The sequence below is a fragment of the Sander vitreus genome, chromosome 5, assembly GCF_031162955.1.
Source record: "Sander vitreus isolate 19-12246 chromosome 5, sanVit1, whole genome shotgun sequence".
NCBI classification, from domain to species: domain Eukaryota; kingdom Metazoa; phylum Chordata; class Actinopteri; order Perciformes; family Percidae; genus Sander; species Sander vitreus.
Window position 1 is genome coordinate 4,959,360 of NC_135859.1, and position 15,312 is coordinate 4,974,671.

Below are 15,312 nucleotides of genomic sequence, written 5' to 3' on the forward strand. Positions count from 1 at the left end.
GCATTGTTTTTTTAACCAGGGCAGCAGTTTTCAGATTACATTAGATGCTTACATAATTGTAAAAGGGTTCTCCAATGTTTTCTCAGGTAGCCTTTTAAAAATGATATCAGATTAGTAAACAGAATGTGCCTTTGGAACATTGGATGAATGGTTGCTGATAATGGGCAATGTAGGTAGGCAATTATGTAAGCACATAATGTAATCTGAAAACTGCTGCCCTGATTAAAAAAACAATGCAACTGATCTCAGCTGGTATTCTGTCTATAATGGAATAGTGGAATGGAAATGTCTAAGTGACCCCAAACATTTGACCGGTAGTGTACACTGTAATACGTATTTAATTATTTTTTTTATCACAGAACAAAAAAAGTGCAGTGCAACTCATGGAAACAGAATAGCAGGACAGAATGGTTGACAAATAAGCACCAGTGTATTATATTTACAGTATGAATAAAAAGATCAAACTAACAAAATACAAGTCCAAATACTCTGATGAAGAACATATAATTCAAAACATATTCAAGTATTATACATAATATTACACTTTGTGGTAAATGAGGGGTTTTTTTGCATTTCAGTGTCCCTCAGTTTGAAGGGGAAAAGAACTTTGCGTTCCTAATGATTAAAAATGTACGACAGACACGTTTGTTTCAGTAAGACAACGCTGCATGACTTTGGCCTTTTTCAAATTAACAGCGTATACAGGTCAGTCGTAGAAATACCTGACATGGTGTTTTTTCCTCTATTATTCTAATCACACATACACTGACAGAGGAATTAAACAGGAAGGCTAATCCATGAAATACAAATGATCTAAAAGCCTGCTTGTAAATGTTTTACAAAGTATCTGAGACAGAGAAGAATAACACAAATGACATGACATCATTTAATAACAAGGATGGAAATATAATTCTGTTTAGTGTGATGAACTGTGAAAGAGTTTGTTACACTAACATGAAGTAAAGTATTAAAGACAGCTCCAGTATTGTGTATTGTGATATGTATGTGACTTGTAAGAATAATGTTTAATTTTTTTAATGGACACATTAATAGCATATAGTACTTCTTTATCTAACTGTATTACAGTATTTTATATTAGCATGTACTCAGTAGTGGTATTTTTTAAGTCATGAAAGGAGTTAACAGAGGAAGTTGTGCTGCCTGGTTGCGTCCAGCAGGGGGTGATATTGTAATTCAGATAGTGGCTTTCAGGGCTTTGGGGTAATATGAGCATACCACTGTGAAGTCATGAGTGTTTAGACGGAGTCAGGGGACCGGCTGCATGAATCTGACTACATCCTGGATCACTGTCACCAGATGACATCACGCTGTGTCTGAGCTTTGTAGCTGATGATCTAGTGATCTCCTAAAAGTTTCAATACATTTAACAAAAAATGCTTTATACCAGATTTTGATTTCATGGGTGTTATTCATTTTCCATTCTCTTTTTTTATACTATGATAGAAGAGCCTATTACTCGGAGGGATTTTTTGAGAGTCATAAACATTACCCTGAAATAAATGTAAATAGAGTTAACAAACAGGGATCTATCCATCCATCCATCCATCCATTCATCTATCTATCTATCTATCTATCTATCTATCTATCTATCTATCTATATATATATATATATATATATATATATATATATATATATGCCTATCTATTTATGTATTTATCTATCTATCTATCTATGGATATATATATATATATATATATATATATATATCTACAGTATCTATCTATCTATCTATTTATCTATCTATATATATACCTTTATATCTATGTATTTTTCTATTATATATCTCTATCTTTCTATCATTCTATCTATCTATTTATCTATATCTATCGCTTTTACAAAGTTTAAACAATTACATGCATTATGGTTTTAAACTATAAATTATTGTTTTGGTCATACTTTTTGAAATACCATTAGTATTGGTTATATCAGCAGGTATAAGCATTGGTATAATTTCACATGTATTGTTATTAAAATACTGGTTGGGAACAGGGCTATATTATTAGATCTTATATTAATGAAATTACAGCTCCGTTTGGCTCTGTGTCTGATGCAGGTAAACACTTCTCAGGCTCACATTTCCAACTTGTATGTCAGCTCGCTGTCACACAGGGCTCTGTCAGGCCATCTGTCAAGAACTCAATAAATTTGTCAGTGGAGACGAAAAAAGAAGAAGAAGCTGAATCCAATAAATCATAACGTAAACAAATCTAGCCATGGGTTGACAGTGCTGTATTATACTTTGGCTTAATCCTGGGGGAGTTGGGATTATCCTGCAGTATCATTTTTTTTGGCTGTCTCAGTAAAACGGCCCGTGTGCTTCAAGGCGGATGAAAAGCAGAAATATGTGAGTGAGTGGGAAGAAGGAGATGTGACTTAAAAGAGAAACACTGTTTTATCTTGTGTTGCAATGAAGCGAACTCAAATAAATCAACAACACCTATGGGAAATATACAAATTGTACAAAATCATATGGAATCAATTTGTGACTTCAATTAAAAAAATCAAAAGCAGTTGTTACATGCTACTTTAGTATTCAGGGGCCCTTATAGGCCTGTGGGGCCCTGCATCCCATCCCCTATTTGTTATTACAGGAGTGCACCGCTTGTTTGCTTCCTGTGTGAAATCACACATATTCATTTTTTTTTTTTTTTTGAGGTATGAAAGCAACAAAAAAAAATGCAGAAAACATTAGGACTCAGCAACAAAAAAAATAAATAAATAAAGATTACATTACAGCTGATTAGTCGCAAATTGCCGCCGTGCAAATCCAAAACCCTTCTTACGAGCCACAGTAATGACTTTACACTATACGTCCATATGAGCGGGCTAAAGGCAGAATAACAAGCGACCCCCCACACACACACACACACACACACACACACACACACCCTCCCCACCTCCAATTCGTTCAATGTATTGCAAGAGAAACTGCGCTGCTGTCTGTCTTTAAGATACTCGGCAGCAAACACGTTAAAGGAGCCTGTTTTGTTTTTTCATTCGAACTTTTTTTGTAAAAACAAGCATCATGGAGAGCTTAGAAAGACTCATTAAAAGATCAAAAGTGAGTTAACTATCAAAGTGCTCTAGCCATGCAATTTAGGGAGCCATTATGTCTTCGGTTTGCTGAGTTCCTCCTTTGAGGATGTTAAGGGCTCTTCCCATTCTCACTCAGGTACTTTAGTTTTTAAAATGCTTTGCGCTTTGTTTTAGGCATAATTGAAAACGCTCACAATTTCAGCTCAAGCTAAAAAAAAATGTTAAAAAAAAAATTCAAAAATAAAAGATAATGACATAGACCCAACCGTTTATTATAGGCTAGTGCACATATTTAATTTAATATAGCCTACCTATGGCTTCACGTTGATGATGATTATTATTTTCTGTGTTCTGTTTTGCCATACATTGATTATAGCCTCCGGGTTTGAGGCCTGCCACAGTGTGAAGCTGTGTGAGTTATTGGGAAATGAATGCATCCTGCGTGGCTTATAAACAGCGTGGTGTTAATGTAATTAAAGTAGAAAACTGGTCTATATGTTTATATTCTAATTTGATTGATGCGTTTGTTTGGACGACATTTAAATGCAACGAAGTCGTGAAATAATTCCATGTAGCATATTTAATTGTGTTAAAGTAGCCTATATATATATATATATATATATATATATATATATATATATATATATATATATATATATATATAGTGCGAGTTTTGTTCCCTGTTGTGCTAATTGTTTATCTTTCCAGAACAGTTATACGTTCATTCAAAATGACACATTATTTTAAATAGGCGTAATAACACAATTATCGCTGATATTTGCTGGTAGTAGATGTCTTCGTTTTCTTAACGCACTCTCACACAAACTTCCGTCGTGAATGTCAAATCCGACAATTTGCATGCAAAAGTGTGCGCAGGTTTTCGCAATTTTAGAACTTAGCTCTCGCTCAACTGTTTAAATGCAGGAACATTTTTTTTTTTTTTTTTTTTTTGCGATATCATTTGCTCTTCTTCTGCATTGACAAACTTCATATTTTTTTCTGTTTTAATTAATGTCCAGAGTCTTTACACTCAATGTGAAAACGTATCGAAATCCCAGCAGCAGCAGCAGCAGCAGCAGCGTGCGGGAGTGTGCAGTGCTATAATGGTGCATTATAATGCTCTCTTACCTTTCCGATGGATGCAACAGTTCTGCTTACTTTAAAGTCAATTGTTTAACTTTAGGAGACCATTGCTTTCTGTAGGCTACTGCACACCTGCTGCAACGATTTTTTTCTTCTTCTTCTTCTTCCTGCCTTATAGCAGCAGGCGTGGGAGGGCTTGTCATGTAGAGGCTCATTAAAACACCGCCGGCTAAAAGTTGGCGGATTGATTTATTGAATGAATGTTTGATGTCCTCATTCACACAAGTGACCTGGCCGAGAACTGCTGAATGAACCGAGAAAGGGGGTAACACGGGCGATATTATATGTTTGAAAAAAAAGTATTGTATTGATTGGCCTATATTGTATTGATATAGCTCAGCTCATAATGCTGCTTAGAGGTAAGATAATCCAATATAGTGCGAGGCGGAGGTAATTGACCCCATGCTGATAGAAGTGCTGGAAATAGAAGGGGTTGGGGGGGGGGGGACAACAGCTAAAGCCGGGGCTGGATGACTTCATGACTGGCAGCTATGGACTGATTTTAACACAGCAAGTGTAGATATGTGTGCTGTAATGAAAGAAAAAAAATATTAAGATTCAGTATTCATATTATAGGCCTATTTATCTGTGCTTTCAACATTCCTGTAATAGGGCTAATGTCATTCTAAAAAAAAAAATGTGACAGTATAGGTGAACATATTCATTTCCTGTGTGTATTTGGCTCCTCTGTATCTTTTTCCCCATACATCCTGCAGCAGTTCTCTGAGTGACCGGCAGAGGGCAACGCCAACAGTCCGCTCTCTGTTTCCCAAAGTGGGCTACAGGTCATCGCCTGGATGCTCCACAAAGGACGTTGAAGAACAGCAGCTATAGGCCTTTGGGCTGAAGGTAAACGCTGCGTATACCGCCCTATATTGTATGCAGTCTATGGTTCGTCCATGGTATCATTATTAAGTGTCTACCATAGACACTTAATAATGATTCTGCAGAAAAATGTGCATCTGTTTTTTTCATTCTTTCTTTTTTTTTCCTTGCAGCAGACTGTGAAAATATGTGAAATATATGACAGCTTTTTTTTCTCTCCATAATATAATGTTCTGCAACTTAGGCTATTGTTAATTGTTAAATACAGCCTAATCATTATTATAAAGTTAGGCCTATTATTAGGCCTACCGTTGCGGTCAGTCAGTCAACTCTCTTCTTGTCTCCGTTATATTTAATTGAGCACTAGATTGGCCTTTATTTTAAATTAAAAAAATAAATAAATAAAGGCTGCCATGCATGAGCTGATCTGATCATATAGTAACGCTGCTTTGTCTCCTTAAATCGTGTGTCCCATGCGTCCAGTCTTTTTTTTCCTACCTGGCTCTGTAGCTATAGAGCTTTTTTTTTTTTTTTTAAAGAACTTGATAACAATGAGGCTCTCGTGCAGCGTGACATGGGAAGCAGCGCCCAATCCCATTAGCAGCCATGTAATATCAGACAGGCCTCAGAGCAACAGTCCTCCGCACCTCTGCAAACGTCTTGATCACATCTCGACATACATATATAGGCTATATAGAGCCTATCTTTTTTCTTTTCTTTTTATGTAATGATTCATATTATTATTATTATTATTATTATTATTATTATTATTATTATTATTATTATTATTATTATGCGTGTTTTGGTGGTATTTCAAGTCTTCACATTGGCTTGATTTTATTCTGCTGAGGGCTCATACCTCATGGTATAAAATATATAGATCCTGTGTTCTTGCAAAATAAATACAGCAAAGGCCCTATACGAATTATTATTATAGCCTACGGAGGAGGGTTAGGGCCAGTGTGAAACATGTATTTGGGTTCTGAGTTTAAAGTCAGAACTCAAATACATTTTTCACATGTGGCCCTAACTCTCTTCCGTTTTATTATTATTATTATTATTATTATTATTATTATTATTATTATTATTATTATTATTATTGGTGCTTTTCTCGGTGCTGGACATGTAGGCCGCTGTTATCACCGCGCGGATCGCCAGGTGCATCAGCTGAAAGCGGACAGCAGCTTCCTCTGGAAACAATACATAAAAGGGCAAGGGAGGCATGCGATGCTCGTCCGTATTCGTCACTACTGACGAGAACATAACGTATTAATTCATGATGCAAGTAGAAGGCATAGCCTGCACATTATCTCGCTTCAATATTTTCAGTTCGAAAAGTTCATTTTGGCTACATCACTTCCACGGAATGCATTTTTTTTAAATCAGAAAGCGTGTCACAGAATACTCATATAATTACATTTGAGTGCAATAATAATTTTGTTATTAGTCAGTAGCAGTAGGCTACTAGTAGTGTTGTTATTATTATGATATAGCATTGCATTGTTGCTTCCGTGTGCAGCCAGGCCTCTGAAATATCACTTTCCTCTCTCTGCTCTTCTTTACGCTTGAATCCGTGTGCGCCCGCGTGTGTGTGTGTGTGTGTGTGTGTGTGTTGTTATTGGACTGTGTGCAGCCGCACTGTACTCTTCTCCAATAGCATCCCAATGGCAGTGAATTGGGGGTGAAAAAAAGTGTAGCCATGCATGCAGGAGTGGGAGGATCCACTCGCTTCAATCTCGATCTCAGACTTTTGCAGCGACAGGCACACAACCAACCAACCAACCGTCTCTGCTGCTTTCCAAAGAGTTACTGCCACTGGGACAGCTACACACAGACACGCTTGTTATTTTTTGGATTTGTTGTCAAGTTGTGTTCCTTTTTCTCACCTTTAACAAAACGTGTTGTCCCGTGAAGAGATCCCTGGCAGGCAGCTTTCTCCCGTCGGCTCGAGGACGAGAGGATACAACTTCCCCCCCTCCCAGTCCTCTAATCATATAACAGGTGACTGTTGAGAGAGTTTTTTTTTTTTTTTCCCACGTTTATTGTGTCCTTTTCTGTCTCTCCACGCTTCTCCTGACACATTTGGGATTTGTGTAGCCGGCTAACACTGCCGTTACCTTTTTGCATTTCATAGTTATAGGCTCATTTTCTACTTTTGCTCCGCCGAGCTGCAGGCTGTTGTCACACGGAACTCGGGCGCTTTCAACAGGTTTCCAGCCTTCGCTTCCTCGCTTTGCCTCCAGACAGCTGTGTGTGTGTGTGTGCCCGCCTGCCCGCCTGCCCGCCCGGGATTCTCTTGTCCAGTCTGACCGTATTCTTATGGATATTGCAACAGGTCTGGTGTCACTGGAGCGCCTCTCCGCGGGAGAACAGTCCGAGACGTGCATCATGCTGGACGGCATAAAAATGGAAGATCATCCCCTGCGATCGGGACAAGCCACGCTCGGAGTCATGCTCGGTGAGTCCCAATCTTCTTCGTGATCTTCTTTTTTTTTTTTTTTTCCTGAATAAACCTCAGCAAATCACTCTGAACTGCGAGCGCGAGGTCAAACACAGGACTGTTATTCCTGTCTGGATATCATTACTGTGCGTGCATGCCCACTGCTTTTGTTTCCTGACACCTAACGACCATGAACAGTTCATATCCACGCATGCAAAGGAGATAAAACTACAGATAAAAAGAAGGGGGGGAGAAAATGTAGTTTTATTGTCATGTTATTGTGAAGGAAAAGGAAAGACATCATAAGCGACCCAGACATCTAAAGGCTGCAGGAGTGATCTAATCTGCAGGCCTTATTGGGGAGAGAAAATATCAAATCCATTCATTAAAACCTGGTTATTTTTATTTATGTATTAATTTATTTGATTAAACACCATTCACCTCAATTGATTTCTCCCGTGTGCGGGCCTTTTTAAGCGCTTTAAGGGATTCTAATCCGACATTACAGTCCTTTACTCAGGCCTTATCTGTCTCTCTCTCTCTCTCTTTTCTGTTGTTCCGTGCAGGGACTGACTGTCACCATCCCTCCGTGTGTGAAGGATGCCAGCGTCCCATCTCTGACCGCTTCCTGATGAGAGTCAACGACTCGTCATGGCACGAGGAGTGTTTGCAGTGCACCGTGTGTCAACAGCCCCTCACTACCAGCTGTTACTTCAGAGAAAGGAAACTTTACTGCAAACACGACTACCAACAGTAAGCACACAATTAGTAATAGCAAGGGGAGAATCTCTGCGCTCTCTCCCTCTCTCCCTGTCTGCATTTCTTCAGATTTCTTTCGTTGGTGTGCAATGATTTAAAAAGCCCCCCACCCCAAAAAAAAAAAGGCATTGTGATGGCTTTGGCTGGCCTGGAGGCCCTGTGTGTGTGTGTGTGTGTGTGTGTGTGTGTGTGTGTGTGTGTGTGTGTGTGTGTGTGCGCGTGTAACAAAATTAAAGAAAGGAAAAAAATAATAATATCTATATTGGAGGTATGATATACATTTCCCAACCTGTTGTCAATGCTTGTTCCGCCGGAGTTAAAACATGACGTGTTTCCTGCCAAATTATGAAATCAACAGGAACAAGTGGAATTAAATCTGAGGTTGTTTTTTTTTCTTTCTAACAGTTTGAATAATGAGTGTGAGATAGATGTGGCAATGCCTGCCGCAGAGTGCTCACGCTGGCATTAGCGCTCATGTATTACTGTCATATAGCTTGGCTTACTTATTGTCGCAGTGGCCCACGGTATTTCCACATCTGTGTCTGCGGAACGAGCGCATTTCTGACAACAACAAAAAAAGAAGATGTGATCCCCACTCAGGCCCCGAGAATGTGCAGGCGTACAATTTTTGGTTGTTTGACTCCGCTTTCTGTCAGGTATTTCCTGGTTGCATCATGTGGCCTTTCCCCATCACCATCAACCGCTTCGCATTCATTCCAAATAATATGGAAAATATCATTTTTGATGTTTGCTTTCTTTACTGAGCCTGATACCACAGCGCAGTTCAGATTTATTTTCCGATCAGCCCGAATTCATTTACTCTGAAAATGTGATGCCTCGATTTGCTTTATTTATTAGATTTTTAAAATAGTGCTTTATTTATTTTACCATTGCAGTTTTTTGTTTTGATTTTTTTTTTAATGATATTTTAAAATTTGAGTTTATTTCGGGGCTATTTTATTTTTTATTGGATATGAGGTGTTTTTTTTTTGTTTGTTTTTTTGCATGCGGCATATGAGACATGGCAACAATGTAACGCTTTAATGAAAAACAATATGCGCTTTTTACTCCATACTGAGTTCAAGCTACTTGCAAGCTAAACACGCTAACAACGTGGATTTAGTGAGAAAAAAAGAATAAGGCCTAACACGTTTAGGCATAGGTATGCGCACGCGTGACCCGGGTAGACAGTGACACACACACACACACACACACACACACACACACACACACACACACTCGCACACAATTTTGAAGGCATTCCTAATTTAGTTTTAAATTGCACGTTTCACAGTTTGAAAACATAAAAAAAATAAAAATAAATCGAACTTATTTTGGGTTTATTATAACAGCAGACTAATGTGATTAAATGCAGATTGTTCATTTGGATCATTTCTTCTCCCAAATTTAAAACAATAAATAAAAGAACGGCATTAGTCATTTTTTTCAGCCACTAAAATGAACAATTCCACAAATTATAGATACATGAGAATGATGTGGAAATTGTGCTTTTTTGTTTCAAAGTGAATTACTATAAAGTTTTATAAGGCCTATGACAGGAAGTGGTATGGCAGCCATTAGCCATGGAGCAAGGCAAATTAGTGAATTGAATTAGTAAATGATGGCATAAAAGCAGTAGAGATGGCAGGTATTAGTGAGGTAAATGTTGAGGCTGTGGTAACAAAAGTATAACAACAATGCTGAAAGTTGCTGTTTTGGCCTGCGAGGACCCTGGGGTGCTCAGTGTTTCTCATAGCATGAGTGCTTTTCATGCTTGTCACTACATTTTCAGCTTTTTGTGTCCGGCCTTTTTAACAATTCTACTTCGATTACCGGGACATTATGGCTCTCTGCTAGATACCTTGCAAGCAACAAAGAGTTACATCTATTGCCATGCGTGCCATTCATCCAGCTCTGTGACAGGAGTGTAGTCGGCGGATAACAATGGAAAATTCAGAGCAGTAACTATGGGATACCAGAGCCACGGCGTCACGGCTCAGAGGTGGCTGGAAGCTGAGGGAGTCCGGCAGAGAGAAGGGTCTCTTTCTCATGCCTGTTATAGCGCCGGCCTTTTGTGCTTTTTTATTTGTTTGGGGTATGTGTGTGTGTGTGTGTGTGTGTGTGTGTGTGTGTGTGTGTGTGTGTGTGTGTGTGTGTGTGTGTGTGAGTGTGTGAGTGTGAGGAGAAGAAGACAGACATAAACAGATTTATTTTGCATCCAAATATTCCTCTTTCCTGTGGCATTTAGTTTCTGACATGCTTTTGAAGTGCCATATTTGGTATAAAACTGACCATTTCCCCCACCCGTTTTCTCTGCTACACGTTGAATGCTGTGAGCTAGTGTGGCAAGTCCGATCACCCCAGCCAAACACAACAACCTGCTGGGCGACGTACCACTCTCACACACTGTTATTCATTACATCTTTTTAATTCTTCACCCTCCTCCCCCCACTTATTTTTTTTCATGTTAAAGGCTAGCTGGAGGGTCCTTCCATCACACAGAAAGAAGTATCCCTTTTTTTCTGTTTATTCCACTCGCATTGATGGGATACTTAAAGATGTAATTGGCACCTTTTTGACTTTTATGACACCCATTTAAGATGCATTTGTCAGCCCACAAACTGCTTTGGGCCGTGAAGAGAGCTCCTAGCCTTACAGAGGTCTTCGTGCCTAATTACATTCCTACAGCAACTGATTCATGCCCCGTAATCAGCTCTCACTAGCTATAATAAATCAAGGAATTGGCAAGCAGTCTTTTTTCCCACCTTTGGAACAGGTTTAAGTGTAGACGGGGGAAAACAATTGTGTACCGTGTTATTAAAACTCCCACCAACACAGTTCAACACATCTTGCTCCATATAGTGCAATTATATAGTAACAAGATTGGATTATATTGGCCTCTTTTTGTGCCATGCAGCTGACCCATGTTTATCGTCCCTGTCTGGATACGAAATGTGTAAATGAGGGAAATGTCCAAAAAAAAAAAAATCTTAAATGTACCGATGTCAGGCATATTTTCCAGAGAGGGTTGAAAATGTAATATGGTTAAGAAGAGGAGAAATGCAGCGATATAGTTGTGACGTTTGCGAGAATATTTGAGAACAAGTTAGAATTGAAGGCAAATAGGCAGAGCTGTCAGTTGGGAGGGAGCCACAGCCGTAGAGGAGGAACAAGCTTGAACGAGACGGGCGGTATGTAAAAGGTAGAGTGGAATTACACCACCCTGAGAGAGTTTGTTGTGCCCTGGTGTTTGGAGGTCAATTATAAATCATTAGGAAGAGAGAGATCTCTCTCCCCCCCCCAACCCAACCCCCCGCCCCAGGGAGACCTTTCCTCTAACCAAGCAGATGCTTTGAAAAGGAGCCATGTAATGAGGCCTATCACTTGACCGAAGTGTTGGACAACACCCCTGTAATGGACTACCTTGTTAGAAACTGCCATGGGCTTCATCTACAAAAACACAACATTAACTAAACTATATTATACACCATGCTGCCTACTTTTGGGTCCTGCTGATGCATAAAAACCTCACATTCCACAGTGGATTTTCTTTTTTCTTTCTTTCTCCATGCTCTATAAAGTTTGACTGTTTAGTAAAATGTTATTTTAGGAATGTTTCATTTGCAACTTATCCAAATACATGCAGCATGCAGATTCCCCCCATTTTTTCAAATTCTCGCGCCGTAAGCAAAATTAAATTCAGGTCATGGTAGTAAGAGTAGTAGAAAAACACAGCAGTGATGAAGCCATAAAAAGCCGAGCTCCCAGAAACTGTCTCACCTCCCGTGTATGCTGGACGATCCCCCGGTGTGCTGAGAGGTGCTTTTTAGAACTGTTTGGAGTGCCCTCCTGTGAAATTGTTGTTTTTTAATTAGCTGTGCTTGGGACTCTGCAGCAATGTGTGCCGGATAGATGCTGACGGCTGGCTTTCTGTGTTAGCTCACCGAGTGTGTGTTTTACTCACTCTAGGACACTCCCGCGTGGCCTGGCACTTTGTGAATGCTCATACGCACACCAAGATGTACTTTGAGTTGCCAACCCAGACGGGTAGTTTTGCACTTAATTAAAGACTGTGTCCTCAGTATTCAAGAAGCAGCTCAGATCTGTGGATGTGCGTTCCTTTGTGCAAGCCTTTCTAACTGTCCGCTATACTTTCCTTCCTTTTGTTTTTAATTCTCCCTAAAAAGGATAAAAAACATGTCTTTAGCCACTGCTCTTGGGTAAATAAAAGAGGACCTCTACAGAGAGACAAATCTAATGTTAGAAACACTAAGCCGGATAATATTGCTTCAGCTTGCTGGGATTTTTTAGTGCTCGGCGAGGAGCTAGTATGAAGCTGGCCCCGTTCCTCTGTAAGGAAGTATTGGGTTTTATGTCAACATGGCTCGGCCTGTCCCAGCAGCATACTAGGATGCATCATCTGTCATCTCACGGTTTGCTAACTGTCCCCCCTCCCCAGCATATATAGACCCATTAAAGGACCTGTTGGAGTGGTATCTATTTGCATCACTAGCTGCAACTAGTTTTTGTCCTTTCCGGTTCCCACAAATAGCTCTTTGAGTGATAAATATTTGATTTAAACGTATCGTTTTACACCAACCCATGTATATATGAATAGCGCTGTTATATATTTTACACCAGCGTACGTCTATAAAAGCTTCAATAGCCTTCTGTTTATATTCACTTGATGTTTTTAGTGATGCTGTCAGTAAATCTTAAGTATTATGTTGTGAAATCAGGTGACTTTGCGAAGGTTTATATTATAAAGGCTGCCGTGTAGTTTAGTAGAAATGAGTGGGAGCAAAGTGTGTATATGTGTCTGTGTGTGTGTGTGTGTGTGTGTGTGTGTGTGTGTGTGTGTGTGTGTGTGTGTGTGTGGGGGGGGTATATTAGTGTGTATGTGTATGTAGCAGCAGTTAGAACACAAAGCACTTTGCAGGATGCTCTGGGAAGCCACAGAGGCTCAGCCACAGTAATGCCCATCACCACTTTAGAGGCCAGACTGGTGGCGAGGGATGAGGAAAGAGGTCTCTGTGGCTTTATGTGGGGGAGCTGTAGTGCAGGGGAGGAGAAGGCTCTGCAGAGGGATCTGCCTGGTGTGCTCACATTACACTGGATGATAGCAGAGGGGTGCAGAGGAACTCAAGCATGCAATTTGTTGGTAGCCACAATTTAACCTCATCTCCTAAAGCCGGCTGTTAGGCAGCCAGTGGGACATGTCAGTCAATCGGGAATGCTAATCAGTGACGGTGGAGCGAAAGCCCTCGGCTCAGCAATGTAGTGATTTTTATTAGTGGCTCCAAGTCCATGGGCCTTCAGGTTTATTTTCACAGCATGACAACTCTTCATAACAAAAAAAAAGGAAGGCAACCACAAAACCATTAAATGCAATTTTCAAATTAGATTTTGGCTAAATCTGTGAAACACTGTAATAGGTTTCTTAAAGTAGCCAGGCGAGAAATACACACACTCAGCAAATGTTTTCAATTTCAATTTGCCAGATTACATGTTCTTCACATTCTTTTTTTTTTTTTTTACTGGCTGGATTTTTGCTGAAATTATTCATTTCATATATCATTTACAGTGTGTCAGATGAAAGTGTGACATTTACAGAATTATTCCCATTATTTTTTAATTACGTGTCCTATCTATTTGTCTCATTCTGCTTCTATAGTTTGGAAAAAGCCCACACTTGTTTCTCCAGGCAGCCTGGTCGAACGTGCATGAGAAATTGAGACATGGCCTCTGCTGCTGGCTCGCAGTATCGCTGCTGGCCCCAACTGTGTATATGTGATCCCACTCTGGAATGTTTTTCCAACACGTAGGCTTTTCACAGATACACTAGAGAGGACTGGCATCATAGTGGCAAGTGCTGCATTCAGACTGTTGTGTGCCCAGGGCTTACTCTCACACTCACGTCACACATTCTAGCTCTACATGGGAATGGGCAGAGCAGTGTGTTTGTCTACATACACCCCAGGTTTTTGTGAGGGTGTGGGCGCATATGTGTGTGTGTGTGTGTGTGTGTGTGTGTGTGTGTGTGTACACTTGCTTCCTCTCTTTGCTTCTTTCTTTCTTTGTCTCCAATCTAAGCTCTTTGCATGTCCTCACAGTCACTCTCAGTATTTAAAAGATACATTTCAGCACCTCATCTTAGTTGCTGCATGTCTGAATTTCAGCAGTCTAGATTTTTGTACAGATACAGCAAAACACATTTCTTTGTCGTCCCCCCCACCCCCCTTCCCCTTTTAATCTTCATCAAATGAGATTAGCCCCCCAAATACCGGTATTCCTGCCCAAAGTGACTGACAGAGATTTGCACTTTTATCATTAAGTGTGACACTAAGCTGGTCGGAGCTTTGTCTTGAATGGAGGGTCTGACGGAAACGGGGGCTCCTAATCCTTTTATTTGTGTCAGGCCCAGAAAGAGTGAAGAATGGGGCCGGGGTGGGATGGGGCTGCAGAATGCCACGGCCCTTAGTCCCCTCCAGACCCGGCCTCCACAGCCAAGTGAGCATGAGACTCATCCTATGAGGTCTATGCACTCGAGCGGACGCATACACACTCATGCGCACACAGGCACACATTTGTGCATTTACAGTATGCTAAAATGTTTGCTCAAGCAAATGCACACAATCACCGTCTCATGTACAAATACATATGGTCACCCGCTTGTGCGACCGATCACAGATGCACTCACACACACATGCAGAGTCATTTTAGAGTGTGTACCTGCTCACAGCAGAGCATGCGTCTGTCTGGAAGTGCATGGATTGCAATAGCAGGAGGGTTCAGTCTAGGATGAGATTAATAAAGTTTGCCGGTTCCCTGGTCGAGGTCCAATGCTAGGCTTTTGTCTGAGGCTCACATCGGGTTGTGGGGCTTCATCTCCTTTTGTGTGTGCACCCTTGTGGTAATCCATCTCCAGCGGGAGTCCCCTGGGGCACTTTATTTACTCATTCAACTGTTTGGAAGTCTGTTAGACTGCAGATCAGATGCAGTGAAACCAATGTGATTACTTTAACCAGCACTTGCAGATTCCTGCCCAGCATCTCCTCTCACCCTGGGCTGGTATGCTCTGCAGGTG

At 40.4% G+C, this 15,312-nt stretch overlaps 1 protein-coding gene across 1 annotated transcript in view; it reads left to right on the forward strand.

The window, feature by feature from the left end:
• The first annotated feature begins 7,205 nt into the window (after positions 1-7,205).
• The window catches only part of lmx1bb (LIM homeobox transcription factor 1, beta b), a 48,031-nt gene continuing 39,924 nt past the window's right edge, over positions 7,206-15,312 (forward strand). The window contains exons 1-2 of the mRNA XM_078250153.1: positions 7,206-7,484; positions 8,033-8,219. Of these exons, the coding sequence (XP_078106279.1) occupies positions 7,346-7,484; positions 8,033-8,219 (326 nt within the window). The 5' untranslated portion in view covers positions 7,206-7,345. The remainder of the gene's footprint in view (positions 7,485-8,032; positions 8,220-15,312) is intronic.